The sequence below is a fragment of the Gouania willdenowi genome, chromosome 10 (assembly GCF_900634775.1).
Source record: "Gouania willdenowi chromosome 10, fGouWil2.1, whole genome shotgun sequence".
NCBI classification, from domain to species: domain Eukaryota; kingdom Metazoa; phylum Chordata; class Actinopteri; order Blenniiformes; family Gobiesocidae; genus Gouania; species Gouania willdenowi.
The window spans coordinates 13,042,215-13,069,685 of record NC_041053.1 but is presented as its reverse complement, the minus strand read 5'-3'; the positions used below and the strand labels follow the sequence as shown (position 1 = coordinate 13,069,685).

The 27,471-nt window shown below is 39.9% G+C and overlaps 1 protein-coding gene and 1 pseudogene across 1 annotated transcript; one reads left to right on the top strand and one right to left on the bottom strand.

Moving 5' to 3' along the window:
* Positions 1 to 1,034: 1,034 nt before the first annotated feature.
* Positions 1,035 to 14,824, bottom strand: LOC114470708 (elongation factor 1-gamma-like; annotated as a pseudogene).
* A 4,128-nt stretch (positions 14,825 to 18,952) lies between these two features.
* LOC114470876 (zinc finger protein 227-like) lies at positions 18,953 to 23,112 on the top strand. The gene is made up of 3 exons (XM_028459241.1): positions 18,953 to 19,172; positions 20,096 to 20,308; positions 21,742 to 23,112. The coding sequence occupies exons 1-3, from the start codon at positions 19,025 to 19,027 to the stop codon at positions 22,863 to 22,865; spliced, it is 1,485 nt and encodes a 494-aa protein (XP_028315042.1). The 5' UTR covers positions 18,953 to 19,024; the 3' UTR covers positions 22,866 to 23,112.
* Positions 23,113 to 27,471: the final 4,359 nt, after the last annotated feature.

The window sequence follows — 27,471 nt, the reverse complement described above, 5'->3', positions numbered from 1 at the left end:
GGGTTTCTCTTATTTTGCAAAACAAGATTAGTAAAATAAGCAGAGCGGGCATGCTTTATTAATTCATTTAGCTCCATTATCTTTTCTTTTAAATAGAGTCTGTGCACCTCTAGTTTAGTGGTTTTCCACAACCGTTCCACTTTTCGGCAGCTTCTCCTAAAGCTAAAAATAGCTTCATTCATCCACGGACAAGGTTTCTTATTAGATCCTGGAGTATTTTTAGCTGGTGCTACTGTGTCCAAAACAGACAGACAATGGCTATTGAAGTTTGTCATAAAAGTGTCAACATCATCACAACTAGCAAATGTAGTTGGATCGAAAGAGGCAGAAAATCCACTGATTGCTGCTTCATTAAGAATGCGTCTCCGCTTTTTCACATTCGAAGTAGTCTGTACCAGTGTGATTGACAGATTAAATATGATACAGCAATGGTCGCTTATTTGTAAGTCTTCAATACCTAGATGGTCAATCATTAAACCAAAAGAAAAGACCAAATTTAAAGTATGACCTTTAATGTGTGTTGGACCTGACACATGTTGCACAAAGTGAAAAGAGTCCATTAGAGACATCAGCAGCTGCCATAGGACAGGACGAATTATCAACATGTAGATTAAAATCACCAAGGATTAATACACTCTCCAGCTTAACAATAGATGACATAAGCTCAGAGAATTCATCTAGGAATAAACGAGCAGGACCAGGAGGTCGGTATAATAAAACACAGTAAAAAGAGTGTTAATTTCCAACCTTACACATCTGGAGCTCGAAGGAGTTGAACGTGTTTATGTCCAACAGTCTGCAGCTGAAAGTGTCTCTGTATACGAGCGCTAATCCTCCTCCAGGTCATGTAAGCCGTGGAGTTCCAAACACGGAGCAGTCCGGAGGGCACAGCTCATTAAGATGAACGTAGTCATCTTCCCGTTGCCATGTCTCCGTAATGAACATCAGATCCAATCCGCGGGACATAAAAAGGTCCTTCAGGAGGTGAGATTTGTTGGCTAGCGATCTAGCATTCTGCAAGCCGAGGCGTAGAGTCACTTCCTCGTCGGCCTGTGTAGAGCTGCGGCGCAGTGGACGAAGCCACCCGTGAGCCACACCCCGATGCCGGTGATGGCATCTGCGGAGCGGCGCTTCGAGCGGCAGGTGACGCAAGCCGGAGACCAGACGCACTGGAGCCACGGGCTGAATCCACCGTAATCCATATGTTAACTGGCATCCAGGATCAGTCCCAGGGTTTGACCTCTAGAACGCCTTTATCCTCAACAGGACTCCACCACGTTTACCCCATTTTTTGGCACACTTCCTCTGGAGGACAGGTGAGCGCAGCAGGAAGTCAGGTACTGACGCCAAGTGAGGAGGAAGTCTGGATGTTTGATCCTTAGAGTTGAAGCCCAGACATACATCATGTGAACAATTAAGAAGAATAAGTTCCTGACGGTCGTAAAACTATCAGCGCAGTGATGTATTTGCACAGAAAACCGATCAGTGCGGCTACAAACAAAAGTTCAAGCAGAGCGGGCAGACGGCAGCCGGTACATGCTGGCGCCATCTTGTTTTTGTTAATAAAACAAATAACCTCCTTAATCATTGAACATCTTCTAACATTTGCTAACACCCAAGCTTTTTTTCTACTGGGCTACATATACAAAATACAGAAAACGTCTTTGGCTAAAACTATAGTTGCCTTCTGCGGGAGAAGATTGCCGAGCTTCAGTTTTGTTCGCCGGACATATGAACTCTGTGGATACTCGTCGTCACAGTTGACGTGGGTCGACTTGAAGTGCCGTCGGACATTGTTGCTTTTCCTTTGAATTTGCCATGCCTTCTGTTTATCTGAAGAACCTTTCCATAATACGCAACAGACCCTTCTCATCATAGGCGCTGTAAGCAGCAGCGCCGCAAACTGTCACAGAGTGCCGTGAAGTGTCGCAAAGCTGCGTGTGTACAGTTTTTAGAGGACAATTATTCACTAACTATGGATAAATGGGCCACGGGCCGGTTGAGTTTGAAGAATGGACCAGTTTTGGCTCGCGGACCGCAGTTGAATAGCCCCAATCCAGAGACTTAATGCTTTTAGGTTTTCTTTTGTATATACACTGGGTTTTTCTATCAGATATGTATAAATGTCTGGTCATTGAACATCGGGCCCGAATCACACATCGGATAACCTCTCGTTTTCGGGGATGCTGCAAAGGTCCCGCAATCGTTCACCTTAAAGTGAGTTTCCTTAAATAAGTGGTCACGTTCTCAGGTGACAAGCTTTCTACATACTTTAAACTATTTTCGAGCCTTAACAGCGGTTTATTCATTGCCATTTTTCAAGCATGTAAACAACATGGTTTCTGAGTATGCGCGTGCACGTCAGTCACGTGTCTCATGTTTGTCCACATTGAAATGGGTCTATATGTTGCCCCTATATGCCCAAGGCTCATCGTATGCCTTTCAAATAGTGGTGAGTAGGCCGCCTATAGTAATTCATGTTGAAATTGTGTTTGCATGGGACGCTGTGCTAGTTTTACTAGTTGAAATGGTTAAAGTGGGTATCAAAATGATGTGGTCGCTATCCGTGGTGCTGAACTGCTTTGAATTTATGTTATTTTAATATTAGTGACCACGTAGCCTAATGTTTTTGTTCTCTTGTTTTGTTATACTTCATGTCCGTTTGATGGACTTCAAAATGACATAGTTGCTCTCTGTGGTGCCGAAGCTTGTAAGCCTCGCTGTTGCGGGCATGTGTATGTTGTAAAATGATGTTATCATGAGGTTTATTATTTGGGTTTAAAGGGCACGGTCATTTGCCCCGCCCCCGGCCCGGCTCTAATTTGTTTCGCTAGTGCGCGCACCTACTAGTGGCGCAATATTAGTGAATTCCCCACAGTAGGTGAGCAAACAGCACCACCAAAGGAATTAAGGACGCACCTGGTTTACTACCCTTTATTTCAGATCTGAGTGAATCCGCCCCTGAAAGTCTTGTGGTGCCGGAACCTGAGCCCAGGTGACTGTTTCAAAGCTAACATAACGTAGCAGTGAATGTTTACCATTAAAGGAAATTCATTTATTTCTGTTATAGTCTTGCCACTGCTGTCATGTTCTTCTCTTACTTTTACGTTTATGCGTGAGTTGTGCTCTCTAGTTTAGTGTTTTTTTGGCTCTTCTGACTTAACCATTAAGTATCCTGATTAGTTTTGTAAAAAAAAAAAAATCCCATATTTTTAATGCTATAATTTCCTTTCCAAGTACCCCCTGTAGTACCATCACGTACCCCAATTTGAGAAACTCTGGTATATACAATAGAGTGAGTGAGTGTGTGTCAGGGTTATTTTACTTCTTGAAATTTAATTTATTTTGTTTTTTAATTTTGTTTTCCAGATTTTACCTTTTTTTTAGTTTTAGTTAGTTTAACATGTACATGACTAAAAACGGGAGTAAAAAGGAAGTGGTAAATGAATATACATAACATAAAACAAAAGTAAGCTACGGGGTTCCTCAGGGCTCTGTGCTAGGTCCAATCCTCTTCTGTATCTATATGATCCTCCTTGGTAATGTTATGAGAAAATACTCTGTTAACTTTCACTGTTATGCTGATGATACCCAACTGTATGTATCAATGAAGCCAGGTGAGACAAATCAGCTATCTAAACTTGAGGCCTGTCTAAAGGACATTAGGGCCTGGATGGACCAAAATTTTCTTCTTCTCAACTCAGACAAGACTGAGGTCATTGTACTGGGCCCACGACACCTTAGAGAAACCTATGCTAGCCTAACTGCCCTAAATGGCATTACTCTGGCACGAAGCACAACTGTTAGAAACCTTGGGGTTCTATTTGATCAGGATTTATCCTTCAACTCTCACACAAAACAAACTTCAAGAACTGCCTTCTTTCATCTCCGTAACATTGCTAAAATCAGATCTATCCTGTCTCAGAACGACGCAGAAAAGCTAGTCCATGCTTTTGTTACCTCGAGACTGGATTATTGTAATTCTCTTTTAGCAGGCTGCCCGAGCAAGTCGCTTAAGACACTTCAGCTGGTTCAAAATGCTGCAGCACGTGTACTGACTAAAACTAGGAGAAGAGATCACATTACTCCTGTATTAGCCTCTCTGCATTGGCTTCCCATAAAATATAGAATAGAATTCAAGATTCTTCTTCTCACTTATAAAGCCCTAAATGGACAGGCACCAGCCTATCTCAAGGAGCTTGTAGTGCCATACAATCCCCCCAGAACACTACGCTCTCAAAATGCTGGACTACTCGTTGTTCCATTCGTCTCTAAAAGTAGTATAGGAGGAAGAGCTTTCAGTTATCAGGCCCCACTTCTCTGGAACCATCTACCAACCACGGTTCGGGGGGGGAAGACACTCTCTCTACCTTTATGGTTAGGCTCAAAACATTCCTCTTTGGTAAAGCTTTTAGTTAGGAACCAGCTCATAGCTCATAGTTAAGATGCAATAGGCATAGACTGCCGGGGGGGGGGGGGGGTCTGGCATGCTCGGTTGGAGAGAGGTTGGAGAGGGCGTTAAGAGAGATGTCATTTAGGTTAGAGAGAGACCGGAGAGGGTCCCATTCCTCTCTCAAACACTCCCTCTATGTCTGCTTCTTCCCTTGTGTGTTTGCTCCTGTACTCCTTCTGGCTTTTGTCTTGCAGTTCCGTGGGATCCTCAGTGTGGAGTTACAGAGTCTCAACAACTCTGTCTCCACCCTTTCCTCTGCACACACCCAACACAGCATAACGTGGATGGCTGTTCATCATAGGAATGGGATCCACACAAGGTTCCTGCTGCTTAACAGAAGGTTTTCCTTGCCGCCATGATGAATTCATGTTGGGTGTGGGATACATATGTATGTGTATATACGTATATATGCATATGTGTGTATCCATAAAATGAAGAGTCCGTCCTTAAGACTGCTCTACTGTAAAGTGTCTTGAGATACCATTGGTTATGATTTGGCGCTATACAAATAAAGATTGATTGATTGATTGATTGATAAAACTTAATTTTCAAAATATGGACATATTCAAGATTTGAAATCATTACATTTAGTTTGTTGATGTTTCTCTGCTTTTTCTGAGCTTTAAATGGGTCCTACCTGTCTTTATTCATGCTGGGTTGGCAGGTATGCAGGGAAAGCAGAATTATTTGATTTATTTCTTCATTTTGCTTCTCCTTCTAACGTCCCACAGCTTCACCTGTAAAAACCACTTTCTGACGGACGACTGTGAAGTCAGCCCCTCCCATGGTGGAGATGGGTGTTGAGTAAATGTTCCGGCTGTATTCGACTCTGCACAGCCGCAGAGTGTCTCTGGTTGCAGGTAAGCTGCGCCCCCAGAGACTCTCTATTGACTCGTATTGAAGAGGCGTTACTGTATACATATACATGTACATATAATACTGTGTATTATATGTATTCTGATGATCTAAATACAGATATAACGTTGCTTCATAGTTTTTTTAATTCGTTATTATTTTTATTATTTTGTATGTCTACTCATACGAACGTGGTGAGTGGTGGGGCGGTGCCCTCGTGCCCTCTATTGGCCAGCCGCCACTGGATGCTGCTTGCCCTGAGAAACACATTTTGTTTGTATGAAAACATGAAAATGACAATGAAAAACCTTGAACCTTGTGTGTGGATGGTGAAGGATGTAAAGTCTCTTCAAGTAAAGAATCGAGCTGATTGCCAAATACAAAACATAATACGGCCACAACGGAAGTGTTTCCGACGGACCGGTATTACAGACGGACATGTTTCTGGCAGATGTTTTCAACCCACCAGAACAGAGAAGAACAAGAAGAAGACATCGAAACGCATATGAAAGTAAGTGAAAGTTGATTAGGATACTCTTATATTTTTCACATCAGGCAATCATATCATAACACCCGTCCGTCGAAAACACTTCCGTTGCGGAAACACTTTCGTTGTGGCCGGTTTGCATTCGTGTTGTGACCTGTTTGCATTTGTGTTCATTTCTGTAAATGCATTCACCTGACACTTATCAGCCACCGTATGTAGATCATACAATTTTGTTGCACAGATTGCAAACATGGGTTAGACTAAATGGAAAAGAAATGCAATGGTTTAAGTCCTACTTGGAGGAGCGAAGTTATTTTGTAAGCATTGGAAACTTTGAATCTGACAGATTACCAATGTCCTGTGGGGTTTCTCTGGGCTCTGTTCTTGAACCTCTTCTGTTTAGCCTTTATATGCTTCCTTTAGGACAAATTTTACAGAACTGTAAGGTTGATTATCAGAGCTATGCAGATGACACACAACTATATCTATCACTGAACCCAGATGACTATGGTCCCATTGAGGTGTTGTGTGACTGTTTAGAAAAAGTAAACTGCTGGATGAGTGAAAACTTCATTCAACTAAACCATGACAAGATGGAGGTGATTGTCTTTGGTAACAAAGAAAAGAGGACTGCTGTCAGCAATTATCTTGAGTCTCGATCTTTAAAAGCTAAAGACCAAGTCAAAAACCTTGGTGTTCTGATTGACTCAGATCTGACATTCAGCGTCAGATCAAATCTATCACAAAAACAGCTTCTACCACCTAAAGAACATCTCCAGAGTGAAAGGTTTAATGGCTCAGAAAGATCAGGAGAAACTGGTCCATGCTTTTATCTCCAGCAGACTGGACTATTGTAATGGTCTTCTGACAGGAATCCCCCAAAAGAGCATCAAACAGCTACAGCTGGTTCAGAACGCTGCAGCTCGGGTCTTAACCAGAACAAAGAGGTCAGAACACATTACTACAGTTTTAAAGTCTTAAAACTGGCTCCCAGTCAGCCTCAGAATAAACTTTAAAGTTCTGCTGCTGGTGTATAAATCTGTGAATGGGTTTGGTCCAGAATACATCAGTGAGTTGTTAGTCAGGTATGAATCCAGCAGGTCTCTCAGATCTATGAACACAGGTCAGACAGTGGAACCCAGAGTTCACAGTAAACATGGTGATGCTACTTTTAGTTGTTATGCTGCAAAGAAGTGGAACAAACTGCAGCAGAGCTGAAGTCAGCATCCAATGTGAACATTTTTAAATCAAAGTTAAAGACACTTTTTTTCTCTACTGCGTATGATTGAGAGAGAGATTTTTAGTCATGTTGTTGATGTGATGTGTTTATTGATGATTTGAATTGATTTTACTGATGATTTTAAATGTTCTTATTGATTTTAAACAATTGAATGTTTTATCATGTAAAGCACATTGAGTTGCCTTGTGTTTCAAATGCGCTATGCAAATAAATTTTCCTTGCCTTGACAAACAAAAGTGCTTTTTTGTTTTTCGCACACACACCGACTTAAGTGGATTTAGTTTTAATGAGAGAACATTTAATTTGACTATTTCAGCAGCTCAGTCGGTTATAGGCCTGTAAAATATTGAATGTATGAGTGGGAACAAGTTGAACATGTAATTTTTTGTTTTATATTGTGAAACATCAGATTGTTTTTGATAACATTGTTTTACCAAACAGGAATTCTTCGTATGCTGAAATACTTACAGTGAAAGCCAGCTCCTGGCCTCTGAACACCCAAATACCAGAGATGCTGCTGTCGTTGTTGGTGCCAAACAAAAAAACACTGAGCAAAGGCCGTTTTCTTGAGCTTGTCCAACCGCTGAAACATGCCTGTGGACAGAAAAACATGCTGATCCATACAGAACATGACATACAACTACTAAACATACTTAGAACACTGATAGCAGGCATACAAACTACCAACCAATAAAAACCCATTAGCCCACCATCTCACATTGAAACACTTGTTTTTAATTCTGCACTCATGTGAGACATTGGTCACGTTTCAATGTAACCACAGCATGAACCAGCCTTTAACTCACCAACACAGAGATGACTGGGATGAAAATGGTTCATTTCTCTTCCCCCGTCAGATTAAGACACTGTGCCATGAAGGGACACTGCCTTGCCCAATGACAGGGGGCACAGCTAGATTGGTGATACTTAATACCACAAGTGATACCTAAAAATCAAGTACTATAAACGTTCTACTGTACTGTATATACCAAGTTTTCCAAGGTGTAGGTCTTGTTGTTCATTTAAAATTGAGAGTGACGTATTCAGCAGGTTGACCCATCTGTGGATTTCATAGATAGTCAACAGTATCATCTAGCAGGTAAAAATGTAAAAATAAGTCACTTTAAAGCTTGCTACTGTTTTCACACACTATAACACAACGTTCACAGGTCTTACTGAAAAATTTAGATTTTCTTAAAATATCTGAATTTTGTGTGATTGTTCATATTACACATTAGATGCGTCTTCAATCAGTTTGAAGTATGAACGGAATGCGACCCTGAAGTGGTCTGCATGCACAGAAGAGGTCCAATGGTGAGCCATGACCCCACAGACACAAACTGTGTTTATGAAAGTAAATATGGAGGCATCCAGTATAGGATCCAGCTTCTCCTGAGACTCAGAATTCTGATGTTTTTGCATTGTGATGATGTAGGAGTAGGATAGTAAGTGCCTCGGGCATCCAGACTGCAGTCACATGGCAAAAAATGTAATTGTGTTGTTCAGACCGTCTTGAACAGATTGGCTACAGGTCGCATATGGGCAAAAACATCAGATTTGGGTGACATTTGCCTGCAGTATATTGTTTCTACCTGGTAAAGTAGAGACAATTAGTATAACAGGCTAGCAGAAGCACTATTACAGGAAAAAAAACTGTATAAAACCTGTAACTTGTCTGATTTGCAGACAGGGAGCAGTAAGGAGGTACATGGTTATGTTTAATAAAGCAAATACAACCACATGGTTCCTACAGCTTCGGTCAAATTAAAATCAAGACTTTTAATGATATTTGAAATGAAATTTATGTTAAACTTCACAGTAAACATAATTTGGAGGGGGGACACATGCCACATCAGTTACATAGGGTTAGGGTACATTTTTTTCATTGTCTGGTGCCAACATGCAACAGGGGGCTCCCAAAGTAAACACAAGAATACACAAATAAACCCAGACTAAAATAATCAGAATCACTCAAAATACAAAATGACTATTAAATAACTACAAATCTATAAAACAACAACAAAAATACAAGAATATAAACCATTATGAAAAGCTATTGAAAAAAATCTTTGTTGGACAAGCAATTTTCACTGTAACTACGCTAAGTCACTGTTTTGTAGTTTGCTCCACTGTCGTGATTGCACGATGTTACGATTAATTATACATTTTCTAAAAAACAAATGTTACCATTTATTTTGAAATGTGAAACTAATTAGAATCCTACTTATGTGTTCAAATTTAAGACTTTTGAAACATTAATTCAAGACATTTTAATGACAATTAAGGCCTTATTTTTATATTCATGAATTGAATGCGTTTTATGACTTTTTAAGGATCCACAGGAACCTTGAACCAGATCTGGAAGTCTAACATCCAGCCATTCAACTTTTTGGCCAACGCGACTTATGTAAGGATTTTTCCAGAAAAAAAGTCAAATTCTTGGAAAGCAACTTATATACAGGTGTGACATTATCTCTATTCCATATTTATAGAAAACCCTCCAAATTGAATTTAAAACCTGTATAATGTCCACATTGCTTTGCCATTTGGCAGAGGGGTGTGCCAACACAAGGATTATATTATCAAATGAGGACAAATGTCCAAAATAACAAGTATTACTACTTCACAGAGTGACTGAGGTCAATCTTTAGGGATTAATGTGTCTTACCTGTGATAAGGTTGCAGCTCCTAAACGTGAGGGTGAGCTCCTCAGGGTATTTGTACCAGATAGAATTACTTTCACGGTCAAAGTTCTCCCAGAAGTGAGGAAGAGCCACTTTCAAGGTGTCCTTGTTGGAATACTTTCTCTTGAACTCGTCCATGACAAATGAGCTGCCAACGCACACAGATTGAGAAAAATGTGGTTATTTTGGGTTAGAGTTTGTAACGTGATGATACAGGGTCGACATGTGAAGGAATGCGTTGGTTAAACACTTGTATGAGAATTCTACTTTCATTTTGTTTGTAGCTACAGCATGAACCAGCCTTTAACTCACTGAACCAGAGATGACTGGGATGAATATGGTCTGTAGTTTCTTTACCCCCGTCAAATTAAGACTTGGTGCCATGAAAGGACACTGCCTTGCCCAAAGACAGGGGACACAGGACAGAACGCTAAAACTTAGTTCCTCGAGGACTGCAGCTCTGAATGTTTGACGTCTGATTAGTTTAGATAAACTTTATTAATCCCCAATGGGGAAATGTATTTGCCACCAAAATGGACAGATTAGAGCGTCCTGTAATTCAGGGGTTCTCAACCTTGGGTTCAGGTCCCTGTTTGGGGTTGCAAGACACTGAGAGGGGGTTGCCAGATCCATATTGAGACCATTTTTGCTTATTTTAATGCATTTTTTGCTACATTACTCCCATTTTTCAATAAAATGCTCGAAGCCCTTTTTGCAATTTTTTTCCACTTTCAAGACATTTACGGCACTTATAAACCTTTTCACCACTTTTTAAACCCTTTTCGCCATATTTCCAATTCAACCACATTCACGATTTGTCATGTCCATTATTTTCCAGTCTAGACTAATTTTTGACTGGCAGAAGTGCCATCCTGACACTTTTAGGCCAATATTGACACTTTGAACCCTTTTCACCACTTTTTCTGTCTATTTTTGGCCACTCTAATTTGCAACTTTCAACACATTTCTCAGTTTTTTTTAAAAAACCATTTACCACATTTTCCACTTTTTTTTTTTGTCCCTTTTACCCATCTTTATTTCTGATTAAAATGAGGATTTACATCTTTGAGATGACTAAATACTTGGGGTCAAATAATAAACATCCTGGATAACAATGGATATTATTCAGATAAATAAATGTGGTTATCACAGATTCATAGAATCTACTAGAAACCGCTGGTCGTGGGAGTCCCCAGGCCCCACAGGTTTGGCCCTCTAATAAAATAAATAAAGCAGAACTGCACACCTCCATGAACTAAGTTATGAACCTCCTGTCAGTCATGAGCCTTTAGAGCATACAGCTGTAATTAATCATTATTAACCTAATTGTTGTGATGCAGATATATACTATACAGTGGAGAATAAAAGGATTCCAGCCATGTAGAATACCTCCTATTGTTATTAACCAACAGTGTGAGTACCGTTTTGGAAGGAGTGCGTAAGGGTCCTTTGTTTTAGGCTCTGCTGCCAAAACTGCATCACAGTCGTCCATTTCTTCCACTGAAGCGGGTTTCTCCTTTTCCTCTTTTTCCTTTTCCTTTTCCTTCTTCTGCTGAGGCTTGGCTGACTCTTTAGGAGCCTTTTCCTTCTCATGAGGGGCTTCCTCTTTGGGCTGCGTCACAGCAAACTTCTTGGCTGGAGATTCAGGTCCAAACAATAGAAAATGTGTTTTCAGTTATTTTCTCTAATCAGCTTCACTCTTGTACACCCACCCTGACCAAGCCTTTAAATCTCTTTAATCATAAAATATTTTTTTAAAAGACACTGCTAAGAGTTTTATTCTACAGTATTACAGTTTTGTTGTTAATTTAATCCTTCGGAATTTTTAAGTTTTAAATAATCAAATTTCATTTAATAAAAACCCGTTTGAATGTCAAATTTAAATATTCAGAAAACAGAAAATGCATAAAAAAGGTATAAATATTAAATCTGCCGGCACCAATATTTCTATTAGATAAAATAGTGTAGGTTGATAAATTGATCATCATTAACTCCAACAACTAATGTAAAAGTTTGAAATAACCCCTTGTTGTTAACGTGACCTCTTTGTTGTTTTTTGTTTGACACTATGTTTATTCTAGTTTGATCAATGTGTTGTCTGTGATATCAGAACACTTCTATGTGTCTGTTTACAGGACTTCACATCCCATAATGCAATGTGCAAAAACATCAAAATACTGTAGATTAAACTTTCAACTGACAATTTAGACCTGTATTTTCTTTTGGAATAAATGATGTTTGATTCATTGATCTCTGGGACATACACTATCATTTTATTGATTAAAAATGTATTGAGGGTAGCAGCTTTTTAAAAACAGCTGTAGAACATTTAATCACTCTCTTGAACTCGTCCATGACAAATGAGCTGCAAACGCACACAGATTGGAGAAAAATCTGGTTATTTATGGATACAGCTTGTTATGTGAATGACACAAGGTCAACAAGTAAAGGAATTGTATGAGAATTCTACTTTCATTTGGTTTGTAGCCACAGCATGAACCAGTCTTTAACTCACTGAACCAGAGATGACTGGGATGAATATGGTCTGTAGTTTCTTTACCCCCATCAGATTAAGACTTGGTGCCATGAAAGGACACTGCCTTGCCCAAAGTCGGGGACACTAGTCACACAGTAAGTACCATATTTTCAATTTTGTAGTAGTTAAAACACGTCCCAGAAGCAGTACTAGGACAACAGAGAAGCGCGCAGGATTGTGGGAAATGTAGGATTTTACTGGAAACTACTTTGCTGTTGTGCGCTCGAGTATAAAAGCTCTGAGAAGTACAAACAGTACGCAAGGAATTCACTCTGAGGATGTCTGTCCGAGTATGTTTGAGCTTTAAGAACTGATGAAGCGATGCATCAGTCTAACAGTAAAAACTGACCATAGAAAGCTGTAAATGGAATAATACGCAGACGAGGAGCAGTAAGGAGGTGACTTCATGTGGAGATGGGAGCAGCCCACCTACCTGCATGTTCTTATTGGCTGAGTTGTTTAAAGGGCACCATCATCAGCCAATAGAGAGCAGGCTATGTTGTGGTTAGACTATTGTGTAGATTTTTCAGGAACAATTTCAAAAACTTACCATCAAACTGGGCCATCTTCTCACACAGGTTGACCTCTCCAAGAACAGTCTTGAACTGGGGCTGGTTAACACAGGTGACAAACCAGCGGGTCACGTTGGGGTAAGGCTGACGGAAAGAAGGCTCAAGGACCTAAAAGGAAACAATAGACATTTAACTGTGTTATTAACAATATTTGATCAAATCCTTGAACCATTTTAAATAAACAGAACATCAAACTGAACACAGTTGTCAGCATGTCTCACCTGTTTGTAAAGCCAGAGCATGGAGCAGACCACAGTGATGTCTGCCAGGCTGACTCTCTCTCCTACCAGGAAGGTGCGGGTGTTTAAGTGTTTGTTCAGGACTGTGAGCACCTTCTTCACGTCCTCTTTGGCCTGTTCTGTGGCCTTCAGATGCAGAAGGAAACAATATTTTAATAAAAAGTCACAGGGTGTGAGCGGCTGTTCCACCGCTGATTCCTAATATCCTTTCATTATGTTTACTCTCCAAGTACCCGCTTGTTGAAGGGCATGATTCCCTGAGTGTAGAAGACCGATACACTGGCTGGAGGGACGACGTCAGAGTCAGCAAAGCTCACCCACTGCAGCACCTGAGCTGCTGCTGAGGGAGTGGCCCCACGCAGGGCATCATTGCTCACTAGAACCAACCAGAAAGACGCATTTACACACAAGGGACACAATCACTTTAGAAAGGATGGCAAAGGATGACTATAGAAGCTTTAACATTATGACATGTAGGTCTAATTCAAATGAATGATAAAACAAACTCAGCAAGCATGATACCAGAAGTTGTGACTTTAGAGAAACCAGTGTGGCCACAGCATGAACCAGCCTTTAACTCACTGATTCAGAGGTGACTGGGATGAATATGGCCTTGGATTATCTCCCCCTGTCAGATTAAGACTTGGTGCTATTACAGGAAACTGCCTTTCCCAAAGACAGGGGAACTATGACCTTTACAAAACATCTTAATATCATAAGAAAAACCTTTGACTTTGTAGTTGCAAGATTTTTAAAAACCCTGAGGCTTCAGCTTCATTTGCAATTGTTAATCTATACCTGCAGCACCAAAATAAAAACTCCTGTTGATAATATGCTAGTTACAGTGTTTACTTGGTTAAAAAATGTTGGACTAAAACATTTCATGCAATTCAAATACAAAAACCCTGAATAAAAGGCTGCATCTTGCACGTCACCAAAGTGGTGGTCAAGGATCTTGGGCTTAAGAGTGAGATACTTACAATAGTGATCAATGGCATTACTCTCTGACAGACAGAAGCCGTCATCTCCCTGGTAGGCAGGTAGCTGAAATCCAACACACCCATGTAAGGTTTATGAAAACAGTTTCTAAAATGAATGTGTCAATGTAGAGGAATTTAAACTGGTTTCACACTTGTTTGGATTAACTAGACTGAGGATATTAAAAGTTATATAGAGGACTTCATAATGACGATAACAATAAAATAGCCTAAAAAAGGATGGAAAAATATCAATTCATTATGTATCATGATCTTTTATTTGTGGTACTTCTAAAAAATCAGGTCTCCATATGCATCCATTTAGTGTAGAGCAGTGGTTTCCAAATAAAGAGATTCCAGGCGACCCCAGGGTTGAATAACAATGGTGTAGAGCTATTTCATGTGCAGAATCAAATCATCACCCCAAGAATCGGAATTGAATCTTGAGTTGTTGGAAGATTAATTTCACATCCCTAATAATTACTATCTAATCACAATATGGATCAATACAACATCCATGTGTAATGAAAATATTGAATCAGACCAAATCTATACCGTACCAGCCCTATGTACTTAAAAATGAATAGTACGGACTCACCTTTCCCAGAGGGAAGTTGTTAAGGAAGGCTGGAGTGCGGTTTGTCTGCCCAAAGGTGAAGGCAGGGGGGCTGCTGGCAACTTTGAGCTGAGCCCCGCTGTACTGGGCTGCGATCTGGGCCTTGAAGGCTCGCCAGTTCTCTGGGTAGGTGAACAGAGTCTGAGAGGAGCAGGAAGACAGGGTTCAATATTTAAAACAAGCAGAGGTCAAAATTAAATCCAATGCATTTAAAATGAATAAAATAAAAATCTAGGCAGATGCATATTAAATCATCTTGTATTCTTTAAAATAACAGTGATTAAGGTTATTCAGCATCCAATAGCACTATGACTGAATGAATAAATGAAATGCTTGGTCATTCACTTCTAAAATGACTAAAAAGTGCAGCATCCATTGAATGTAAAACTAGCATACTTATCTATAATCCATACTGTTTATTATGGGATAGTTATATTAGCCAGAAACTCTTGTAAAGGGAAATACTTAGAAAACCTTCAGCATAGCTTTAAAAATGCTAATCATTGGCTGCATTTCTTATAGACTGTGGCTATTGATAAAACGTATGAATAGACTGCCACTCTATGCATACGCAGCCCGTCATTGGCCAGTTTAGGTCACGTGATAAGTGCACTACGTGACTTAAAGGCTGCGTCCGAATAGTCCCTCCTATCTCCTTTCCTATCCACTTTTCCATAACCCCGTGGATGACGTCATGGGGTTAAGGAAAGGTGTTAGGAGAGGAGTTAGGAAAAGGTGATTACGTTTGTTTTGACGATCAGACGAACTTCCACTAGGTGACGTAATAATCCTTCGGCCACGCCTCCTTTCCTCATACAATTCTAACGCTCTTTCATCATGGCCACCACTTTAACAGTTTCAGGGGTTAAAGAAAAGACACTATATCTAGACACTTTCTTTTTTATAAAAAAATAATAACAACAACAACAAAAACTTTCTTTCTTATAATACTCACACAAAAAAGATATGTTTGTGCTAGTAATGTATATTACAATGCTGCCATTGAACAAAGGAATGTGAACATGTTAACACATTAAGTTACAAAAACAAAAAAACGATATTTCATTTATTAACGAAACGCTGAAGGCAACGAAGCACAGACAGAGCAGAGGGGTATTCCATAAAGGAGGGTTAACAAACAAGATCACGGGTACAAGCGGCCGAAATGAGTTTCCTCCGTAGGGTGGCTGGGCTCTCCCTTAGAGATAGGGTGAGAAGCTCAGTCATTCGGGAGGGGCTCAAAGTAGAGTCGCTGCTCCTCCGCATCGAGAAGAGCTAGATGAGGTGGCTCGGGCACCTAATTAGGATGCCCCCTGAACGCCTCCCTAGTGAGGCGTTCAGGGCACGTCCCTCCGGAAGGGGGCCCCGGGGAAGACCCAGGACACGCTGGAGAGACTATGTCTCTCGGCTCGCCTGGGAACGTCTTGGGGTCCCCCCGGAAGAGCTGGAGGAAGTGGCCGGGGAGAGGGAAGTCTGGGCCTCCCTACTGAGGATGCTGCCCCCGCGACCCGGAAACGGCTAAGCGGGAGAAGATGGATGGATGGATTAACAAACTCTGGGTCAACACTCCCCGCGATGGGAAACTCTGGATATCGGATTCCATTAAAGCTGGGATGAAGTGGGTTAATCAACCCTGAGTATGTAAACCTTGGGTTACTTATGTGCACGCGTGCGATAAAAAGCCATCATCAATGGATCAAAGAATACTCAAACTGCCATGACAACCAAACGGAAGATAGTGATTTATTCACCCTGATGGGTGAAATAAGCCATTGTTTGATGAATATGAGCCTGTTCTAAAGGTGCGTTCAGTCTTCAGTGACTATAGTGGCTTAAATCACCCGTAATTAGTCACACTTTTTGGTCGCTTCATCACTTTATTGCTTCAGTGACGTGACGAGCGGTGAATAATAAGGTGTGTCTGAGGAGACGTGTCAGCAGCATAGGATGTCTGCATAGAGAGTCCTCCTGTTACACTGGATATAAAGACAGTGGCTGCTACTTCATATCACATCATTTATATTGATTCTTAATGTAATATTGTCACCAGAGTCATCTCAACGTCCTAAAAAATGTCATTAAAAAAACACCGAAGCAGGACGCGAACCATCGATCCATAGCTTTCAAGAGCAGCGTCACACTTCACTGCACCATCATACCTTCAAAGATGTGTGTTCTACAGATTTAACTGTATAATAATATAAAACAATAATCGAGCCTTAAAAGTTGATTCATTTAAATTGTCATCTTCTACTTTATATTATCCACAGGTTTGTATTCAGTGAACTTTACTACAGACGTCAGTAGATGTTTTAATGTAGATCAACCTCTCAGTGACTTTCACTTAATGATCTACATCTACAATGTTAGAAAGAAAACTACCGTTTGCACAAAAAAAAAAAAGACGTAAATCAACACAACATTAGTAATGATGTGAACACATCTGTGGTGTGTGATGTTACTAATGTGTTTCAGAGAAAAGTGTTAAAGTTTACTGAAGTGTTCAGAAACAGTGTTCAGGTGGGCGGAGCCAGGTAGAAACACAGGGTTTCTTTGATAAAACCTGCCAGTGACCAGGTTTAGTTCATGGACAATGTTACCATGGTAACATACTCAGAGAAGAACATACCTCACGTTTAGGAATGAGATACTCAGAGTTTCCCTCATTTGAGGCTGAACATACTCAGAGTTTGAACATAACCCACTTTATGGAATAACCCTCAGGTCATGAAACCTTGAGCTGATACAGTATCAACTCTAAACGAATTTCTCCACAAATATCTCACTAAATAAATGAAAAACCCTCCACATTAAAACAGCGGCTCCATTTAAATACAGGCTGAGAAGCGTTACCAGCTCCATTTTACTCACTCCTGCTGGTGCTGCCATCTTCAGGATGAAACAAGGATCGCATGAAAGACAGCGCGTGTCTGTGACTTAGAGAGAACTGCTGGATGTGCGCGCGCATGCAGGTTCACGCGCTCGATCGTGACTTGATGACGTTCTGTAAAAACCTGCTGAAATATTCCCTCAAATACCAGTTTGATCATGCAAGCAGTTTTCTTTTTATATATATATAGCGGTGCAGATGTATGTTAATAATGTATTTAAATTACATTAATTTAAATTATTTTGAATTTAAATTACATTAATCAAGCCTGGAAATAACAAAGAAAAGACAGAGACTAAGAGTGCATTTAATACATTTCTCATACAAAATACAAAGTATGAAATTGCTGGCTTATTTAGACTGATTTTTTTTTTAATCCTTTACACCCCAATTCTGATTTGTTTTATTAACATCACTTACTCTTAAAATAACAAAACAAAGGCTCGGCAGCTCAATGAAACAGTGGTTATTATGGGCTAGACCTCCCATAACTAAAACCTAGATACACCCACATAATACACAAACTCTGTAACTAAACCAAAATATAAATCGTTTACATGAACTGAGCTCCTCTGATAAAAAAAAATCAGCTGAAAACAACCCAACTTACCACGTGACTCCTCACTCTCAATAGCAAACACAACAGAAACATGTGTCCGGGTAGTTTATTAAAATGTGTTGACGTTCAATTCAATTGTTACTGTTTAATGCCGACAACGCCACCTAGTGGAGGGACTAAGGCCCGATTATACAAAACACAGGTTCGGTACCAAGTGAGTGAGCAGTGAAACCAAGATTAATGGTTTGATTAATTTATTATAACAAAATTATTAAAATACAACATGAGATTGTCTGAAAATAGATCTAACGCTAAGAAAAAGAGTCTAAAGGGCGAAGGATGAAGGCTGAGTCTGGGTAGGAGGGAGGAAGAGGCTCTCAGTGTCCATCTATCGGTCCGGGAGACGCTGCCGCCACCGCCGTGCTCCGTGTTTCCAGTCCTGGCTCCGCTGTTCCCTCCCCGCACTCCTCCCGCTCCGTTAGCGCGTAGACCGGGCCCTAGCGGATACAACACATCTACCAATGGATGCTGCCCACCACACGCTGGTACCGTCCTGTCCCTCTGCCGTCTCTCACACACTGCCCGTTTTGCTTTTTTTTATTTTTGTGTGAGCCATAGTAGAAAATTGAGGAAAATCTGGTTGTAGCTTGCCGTTCATCTTGCTGTGATTGCAACGAGGTATCGGTTTTGTAAAAGCAATGTTCCGTTGATGAGTTATTCGTCCGGAAAAGCCGAATCTTTAAATATCTTTTTTAACTTTCCCTGACTTTACATGTGGGGAAACACAAGACCTGTAGAGGGCAGCAAAACGCCTCCGATGCGTCTAGTTTGCTGGAAATTCAAAAGAAGAAGAAGCAGTAGAATGAACTAGCATCGGTAGCTTCCTGTAGCTGACTGTGTTTATGTGATAGTAAACATGTGTTCCTCTGAGGCTCTGAGAGAGTTTATCACTAACAGACTAACTGCTGCTGCTGCAGAAATATTCACCGTGTTTCAACAAACCATCGATCAGTACGAGGAGGAGATTGACCGACACCGGAGACTGTTACAGACACACACACACGGTCAGTGACGCTCCTGCCATCAACACGACACGAGAGTTTTACGGTCACAATATGGAGAGAAAGACACAGGAGCTCATAATGAAGCAGTGACTCCGGGGCGACATCTCCGCACATCATCCGCTGTCTGCATTGAAGCCACTGGACACGCAGCGCCGCGGGTGCACGTCGAGCTTTTACACACACGATAATGGATAATAACTTGTAAAAAATTAATGTATTTAAATAATAACATGAAATATTTTTTCCACAACACATGAGAGTGAATCTATTCTAATATATCAACTAGTGAGATGTAGTTTCTGATATATTGGATGTTGTTCTTGTTTGCTTTTTTATTTCTACCTTCAGCACAAAATGTTCACATCAAACATCCAAATAAAGGTGGTTATTTATTGACAGCTTTGTCCTTAAAAAGGACTTTTCCTGTCCTTTGTTCACTGACAGATAAAAAATACATTCAAGGTGAAAAACGTCTCCTCCACATCTTACAGGATTTCATCTGACAGTCTGTGCAGCGGCTGTTTCTTCTTCTTTGCAAATGCTGTCATTTTATGGTCTTTTTTTCTGCTAAAACATTTTAGTTAATAAATATATAAAAATGAAGATCCAAACGATAAATATATCCCAGGGTTATTTTACATATTATTGAAACTGATATTGTTTCTTTTCCCACCATAGATTAGGTTATTCTCACTTTCTTGTTTAACATGTTAAGAGTTTGGTCAAACTTTCTTGGTTTATAAATAAAATTGAGATTTGGAGAGAAGAGATATAATGTCTTTTTAACTGAAAAAAAAAAAAAAAAAAAATCTGAATAAACAAATAGTTTGTAGCGACTGAAAATAATCCAGATAAGAACATTAACAGCTTGGAGTCTTTCTTTAGTAGGAGACATATTGTTCATTTTGTGTGTGTGTCCTCAGATAACGTCTGTCATCCGGAGACAAGTTTCAGTCTGAAACAGGAGGAACCTGAACCTCCACAGGAGAGAGAGACACTGCTACTCAAACAGGAACCTGCAGATGATGAGAACCTGCAATCTCTACCAGCCTCTGAAAAACCTGCTTTCGTCTGCTACGATGTTCACAGACTGCTGGATCAGGAATGGAAACCCACCATCATCTTACACAGAATAGGTGTGTCACCTGGTGCACATATTTTTGGGCTAAGTTCTTAGTTCTGGGGTAAAGTTGCTGAGGTGAAAATGTGACTTTAGTCCTTTTGGATCAAGAATAGTTTGTGACGGTATCAGATCTCCTCAGATAGTCTCATCACAGCTTTCTATCAAATATTTAATGACGATGGTTCTAATCTTTAGGAGAATGAATTCACTCAGAGATCAGAAGGAGTTCCTGACTTAGTTTTTCTGTTCTTTACTGTTGAGTCGCTCTGAAGACGTATGAGATCAGAGAAAGTCAGAAAGTTGCTCACTTGTCTTCTCCATGTTTGGGCGGTAATGTGGACGATCCCTTTGTCCATAGACAGAGGTCTACGCTAATATTTTCTCCAAGGAGCCAGGGTTGGGGGCAATTACATATTTCAGTTACAATTATGTCTTCAATTATCTATGTTCAATTACAAACTCAGCTACAATTACAGTGACCAGAATTTTTTCCAATTACAATTAAATTACAATTATTGTTATCCTCAGAATTACATTTCATTCTCAATTACTTAAATTCAATTACAATGAATCACAATTACTGTCGTCCTTGGGCAGGCTACTGCTGGTGCTGCTTCTGTTGCAGTTCTTTCTAGCCAGGGATCCAGTCTCTACTGACTCTGGGTCCGTCCGCTGGCGGGCGCTCACTGCCTGTCTGGCGTCTGGCCGTCTCCTGGGCTTCGGCCCCTGCTCCTTTGCTGGGGTTTCGGGCAGAGGGCTCTCTGGGCTGTTGGCCTGGCTGCACCTTCTGGCCCGGGGCGGCGCCTGGGTTCGCAGAAGTGGTTCTTGCACAAACATTGGTCGTGGATGCACTGGCCTTTGGCTGTGGGATAAGCTCGTACTGGGCTTAACTTTAGACATGTTGATCTCAAATGCCAGTTTTAGGTATAACCACTCACTCCTTCCCTCTGTTCACAGCCACCACCATTATACTTAAGCTGGGTGCTGTATCGCCACCTTCAATTTTTCCACACTTGTCACCAGACTGGCTGAACTGATTACACAACACCATAAGCACAATATGCTCAACTATAACATCACATCTCACTCTCACCTTAAAACTGTCAACTCTTCCCTACCCCTTCAATTTTCCTACCCTGACTCCCTCTTCCCTGTTCCCTTCCCCCTCACCTAGGTGTAACACAGCCATCTCTTTTTTTATTCTCCCTTTAATAAAGTGTTTCTCACCTGTCCTTAGGGAGGGCTGGTGATGGTCACAATTATGCAATAAAATAAATTAATGTATTTATTTAAAAAAAAAAAGGAATGCAACCTGTACGTCGTCCACAACTCAAAGCATCTAGAAATGTTTGCTACATTTGTTTTTCTTCACACAGTCTAGAGTTGTCTTCCTCCTTCCACTCTACACATGGTTAATGGCTTTCTTCTTCTTCTCTGTCTCTTCAGATCTCCCACAGCAACACTTCAGTCAGGATGAAGAAGAACCTGCTCAAGTTCAAAAGGACCAGGAGGAACAAGAACAGCTTTTACTAAACCAAGAGTCTGACTCTGTTCTGGTAGCAGATACTAAATCAGAAGCAGACAGTGAGCAGATCATCTCTAACAATTATTCTTTAACTGAAGATATTAAACAGGAACACCTTACCAACAAGCCCAAGTCATCCATGCCAAAGGAAGATAATTTAACAAGCAGCGCCTCTGAACAAGCTCCAACGTTCACTTTCCAGTTTAATGAGAAACAGCATTCTTCACTGAATTGTCAGCAAAGCTTCAGACATGAAGCTCCTTCAGTCGGCCAACCATGTGAAGATCACAAACAGAAACACCAAGAATCAGGATCTGTGAAGCACACGGAGTCCAACAACAGACGAAACCGTGAAACTAAGACCAAAAGCTTCAGACGTAAAGATTTTTTTGTTGGACAACAATGTAACACACCTTTCTCTTGTGATGTCTGTGGTAAACGTTTCAATCAATCATCGTCACTGAAACAACACACAAAATACCACAAACTGAAGAAAAATCATTCATGTGAAACATGTGGGAAGTGTTTTATTACAACAACTTCTCTGAAGGAACACATGAGAACTCACACAGGTGAGAAACCATATTCTTGTCAAATATGTGGGAAATGCTTTATTCGCAAGAATGATCTAAAGTGTCACATGCGAATTCACACCGGAGAGAAACCATATTTTTGTGAAATATGTGGCAAATGTTTTATTGGACACAATCATCTAAAGCGTCACATGAGAACTCATACAGGTGAAAAACCACATTCTTGTGAAATATGTGGAAAAAGATTTGTCCAAACAAGTATTCTAAATGATCACATTAGAACTCACACAGGTGAGAAACCATATTCTTGTGAAACATGTGGGAAATGCTTTACTCGCAAGAGTGACCTAAAGCGTCACATGAGCATTCATACAGGTGAGAAACCACATTCCTGTCATTTATGTGGAAAAGGATTTGCCCACAAACAAACTCTAAAGTATCACATTAGAAGTCACGTGGGTGAGGTAGGCACAGGTGGGCCATCACTGTGGGATGTTGAGCAAGTCCTTTAACTAACTGCTCCCTGGGTGCTACACCATGGTAGCTCACTGCTCATCAGAAATTGGTTAAATACAGAGTACAAATGTCATGTATGTACCTGTAAATATGTGACAACAATAAAGGTGATCAATCACCCCATAATAATTTTCATTAGGCCATAAGGTAGTGGAACATGTTTTACTCACAGTAAAGGTCACAATGATGAGGCCACACCCCTTTAAGTAATTTTTTTAAGACAATCTAAAAAAAAAAAAAAAAGTCACATGAAAACACAAGCTACACTTCTGTAAAATATGTTGGGAAATGTTTTCCTTAAAGCTGATATCTGGAGTTTCTGAGAAACTCATGTTTATGTATGATTCCTTTGAAATTCATAAAAATACCTAACTAGTCTTGTCCTAAAGACTACTGCCAGTGGTCATTCATATACATTATTGTATATAAGTCCCTCCTCCATTAGGCTTCGACTTTGTGTTTTTGAGACTGTCAATCAAAGTGAATGCGTTACTGTGCACGGAAACAAGGTCGTGCGTCACAACAGCAAACAGGTAAATATGATTTTGGCTCTTACCTGACCCATAGACCTATATCAATACGACCCTGTTATGTTCCACGATGCGCGTGCAGAAAGGTAGAGGCGTGGCTTCTGGTAGATTGGCAGAGGCAGTGAGACGAAGTGGAGCGGTTTAAGGCGGGACATCGAGACATCCTCTCCATACCTGTCAAGTTTAGGATTTGAAAATAAGGGAAATTTTCTTGAGCCCACTACGAGCCAACCCACCCGCTCAACCAAGCTCCAGTATCCCTTATATTTTAAGACAAGTGTACAAAAAATCTGAAATAACCACTTACTAAATACAATTATGCGATTAGAATCTGGTAGGTGGACTTTTATTAACATTGAAATGCTGTGAACATTCCTACTAGGGCTGGGCATAACGCAATATATTTTCTCAAAATGGTAATGTATGATATAAATCTAGATAATTTTATCAAATAAAGTCTGACCAGAAAGACAATTCTGGGTTAAATTTGCGTATGCAAAAAGCTACACAGACATTAACAAACAGCTGATCAATATGAGCACTCAGAAATCCATCTAACTGAGCTTTACATGTTGCTCTGAGAAGTAAAAGCAGCGACTCCTAAAACTAGTATTTTGATACATAAGCTATAATATATACACCATAATTTATATATTAAATATTAGTTTTCTATTTCGCCAAAATAGAAAACTCGATACATCTTCTCGATATATCGCCCAGCCTAATTCCTAAATTATAAAACAGCCTAAATAGCAACATTAATATACTTACAGTTTATATACAAGTCAACAAGTTGCATATTTACTGTTAATTTCACATTGCTTGTCTTTAAGTTAGACATTATCATTTTATTTCCATTATATATTTTCTTATAATTTCTTATGTGGTTCTCTGGTATTCACTAATGACTTATTATACACATTTGTTGCTGACTTTACATCCTTTAACACTTTTTGAAAGCAGTGTATATTTGTGGCGTTTGCTAATTTTTCATGGTGACTAACATCATTCCTTCCCCCGTGGTAGACGCTACAATCTCAGTTATTAATCTAATAGAACATGTAACAGTGTCCTATCCTGCTGCTCTTTATGAAGATAAACTCTCTGTCACATTTTACAACGTATTTACACGAGTTCTTGGTCTTTTCCACCATAACGTCTTCATTCATCATCTCTGTTCTGAGTTGTTTCCGGGTTTGTTGCCGCTGTCAGCACTAATCTCGCGAGAACTGCCACCAAGCCAGACCATTTCAGGTGGAAGTTCTCGCGAGGCTAGTGACGGCGTTCAGTTTAGTATGGCATCTTTTAATTATTATTACATTAAAATACGGGATATTTACGGGAAAATGCTAATACCAGAAGATGGCGGGAAAGAGGGGTAAAATACGGGAGTTTCCTGGCCAAAACGGGATACTTGACAGGTATGAGTCCTCTCAGAAACTCCAGATATCAGCTTTAAAGTTCTGAAAGTCCACATTAGTACTCACACAGGTGATGAATCACGTTCTTGTTAAAATGTTTGTTAGAGTTGTAGATGTATTAATTTGTTACAACACTTCAGTGAGTTGTTTTCGTTTTAATTGTCAAACCCACATGATTTCTCTCATCAGAGAATTACACTTTCCACAACTTTAAGGTTACATCAAATATCATAGTTGATTTGTGATATTTCAACTGTTGTCATTAATGTGATTTAAATAACTAAATCATGTCTGAAATTGAAATTTTTAGCATTTAGTGAACTTGTTTTTTTATATTCCTATACTTTTAATTAATTTGTGTTGAGGTATTTAAGTTTCTTGGTTTGTGTTAACGAAACTTTTTCTCACACTCCTACATACCCCATGTGCACCCCATTTGGTTTGACCATGCCTGAACTGTTGGCTTGGTTTTGTGTAGCAGGGATGTAACATGTAATGTAGCTCTTTCTTTTATTGGAATCTTGTTTTATTATGACAAACATTAATGATGGCCCGTTTTAGGCCAGTGTCGAATTCTGTTGAAGAGACTACCCTGAAAGTCTTGTGGTGCTGTAACAGAGTCAGCCCAGGTGCCTGTTTCTAAGCTAACATAACGTAGCAATGAATGTTTACTATTAAAGGAAATTCATTTATTTCTGTTATAGCTTTGCCGCTGCGGTCATGTTCTTCTCTTACCTTTACTTTTATTCCCGAGTTATGCTTTCTAGTTTAGTGTGTTTTGGCTCTCCCAACTTAACCATTAAGTATCTTGATTAGTTTTGTACAGTTTATTTTGATGTGTTGTGTGTCACTATGTGTTTTGGATTTGATTTTTGGAACCCCTTCATCCCTAAGGTCTGATTCTAACATCCATATTGGTACTTGCACTCCTACTTTACTGTGCTTGTGTGTACTTATTTTTAATGATTTATTTATGTTGTATTACGTTTATATTGCACTAAATTTAGATTAATTTTTCTTCTTTTTTTTTTTTGCTGCTGGCCCAGAGAAACACATTTGAATTTTATGGAAACATGAGATGACAATAAAAAAAAAAAACCTTGTGTGTGGATGAGTGAAGGATGTAAAGTCTCTTCAAGTAAAGAATCGAGCTGATTGCCAAAGACAAAACAATAATGTTATTGTTTTCAGCCAAAAAACTGCACTTTGCATTAAAATACACGGCTATTTCAGCGGCTATTGTCAGTCAGACAAACACTGCTTCACGCTGTGTTTATCGCAGAGGAAATCATTACCAGTCAGCGGTTTCCATTTTACAGATAATCTATGGTGTTGTCTTACCATTACGTCACATTGGGTCACAAACACATCAGCTCGTCCCATTGGGCTGGTCGCCGTGACGTCACTACCGTGTCAAGCTGGTGACAGCTCGGTGAAACGTAACCTTCAGAATATTGATACATCGTTTGTTGCTAATTTAGGATCACGAAAGGTCAACAGTAAAGTCCTATAGCTTTGATTAACTCACTGACTGAAAGCAGCAGACGAACTTTGACACATGACAGAAGCACGTGTATGTGTTTGTTGTCACCGAGCTGCGCCAAAAACTGCGCGGAAACCTCACTTCCGGTTTACATTTCGACCAGACCCATAAAGGCAATTTGAGGCGGAATACAGCTACGGCTGCAAAAGTAAAACTGATTGACTTTCGCGCTCACGTGAAAGAGGTGGAGATTGCAGCGTCTGACCAATCAATGGAGAAAACTGTCAGAGCGTCTTCACAGGAGGAACACCTTATGATCTTAAATATAATGATGACAGAAAAGAGCAACAGTAGTGCAGGAGGCGGAGCTTTTATACTCGCTATCAGATCGGATCCATTTCATAACCTGGTCCGATCGGTTACACGTTGCTTAAGTTTTAAAACATGAATTAAAATTCATAATTCAGACCAAAAACACCACTGGTGCTGCAGTAAAAGCAGAAAGTTATTAATGTAAGAATGGACGAGTGTTAATGTTTACATTTGTGAGATCATAAACGGACATTCTGATAAATTTCACTTTTTCTTTTTCTTTTCTTTTTAACGTGATCCTGCGTTCAAACAGATCAGCCTTTATCATAAGGTGGAATATATTTATATTTTACATTATTTACAGGACTGAAGCTCTGAGTATTACATGAATTAATTAATTTATCGGTGTGAAATCGCAGGTGTTATCAGCTGACTTATTTTATCAGTTCATCTGATATAAAATCTTATTTTTCCTATAGGATGTCATCGGTAAATGAAAGGATTGCATCTCTTTCCTGTCAGCGTCTTTTTTTTTAACAGTATATAGTCAGATGTCACATCAGATCCACACGGTGACGTGTCACACATCACCTTTCATTGGACAGCTTGTTTTCTAAGAGATCTGATTGGTCAGGAGGCGGGACTTTATCAATAGCTAACATTTAAGTTAGACAAAAACTTGGTCAGGACCAGATGAGCTGTGAAGGTTATCTAGCGCGATAAGAGGTAATCTAGATTCGTATCAAACCCCCAAAAAGATTGCTTATTGTAGTGTTGAACTTCGACAGCCTGTGCAGACAAAGAAAATTTACATATACTATATATATTGTATTCTTTATTGCCTATATCTTTTGCA

What these genes read in the sequence shown, in the direction of transcription:
- LOC114470876 (XM_028459241.1), top strand. Translation starts at nt 19,025, where the DNA reads ATGTGTTCCTCTGAGGCTCTGAGAGAGTTTATCACTAACAGACTAACT. An exon ending in GTTACAGACACACACACACG is followed by an intron (nt 19,173 to 20,095) that starts GTCAGTGACGCT and finishes GTGTGTCCTCAG; the next exon opens with ATAACGTCTGTCATCCGGAG. An exon ending in CATCATCTTACACAGAATAG is followed by an intron (nt 20,309 to 21,741) that starts GTGTGTCACCTG and finishes CTGTCTCTTCAG; the next exon opens with ATCTCCCACAGCAACACTTC.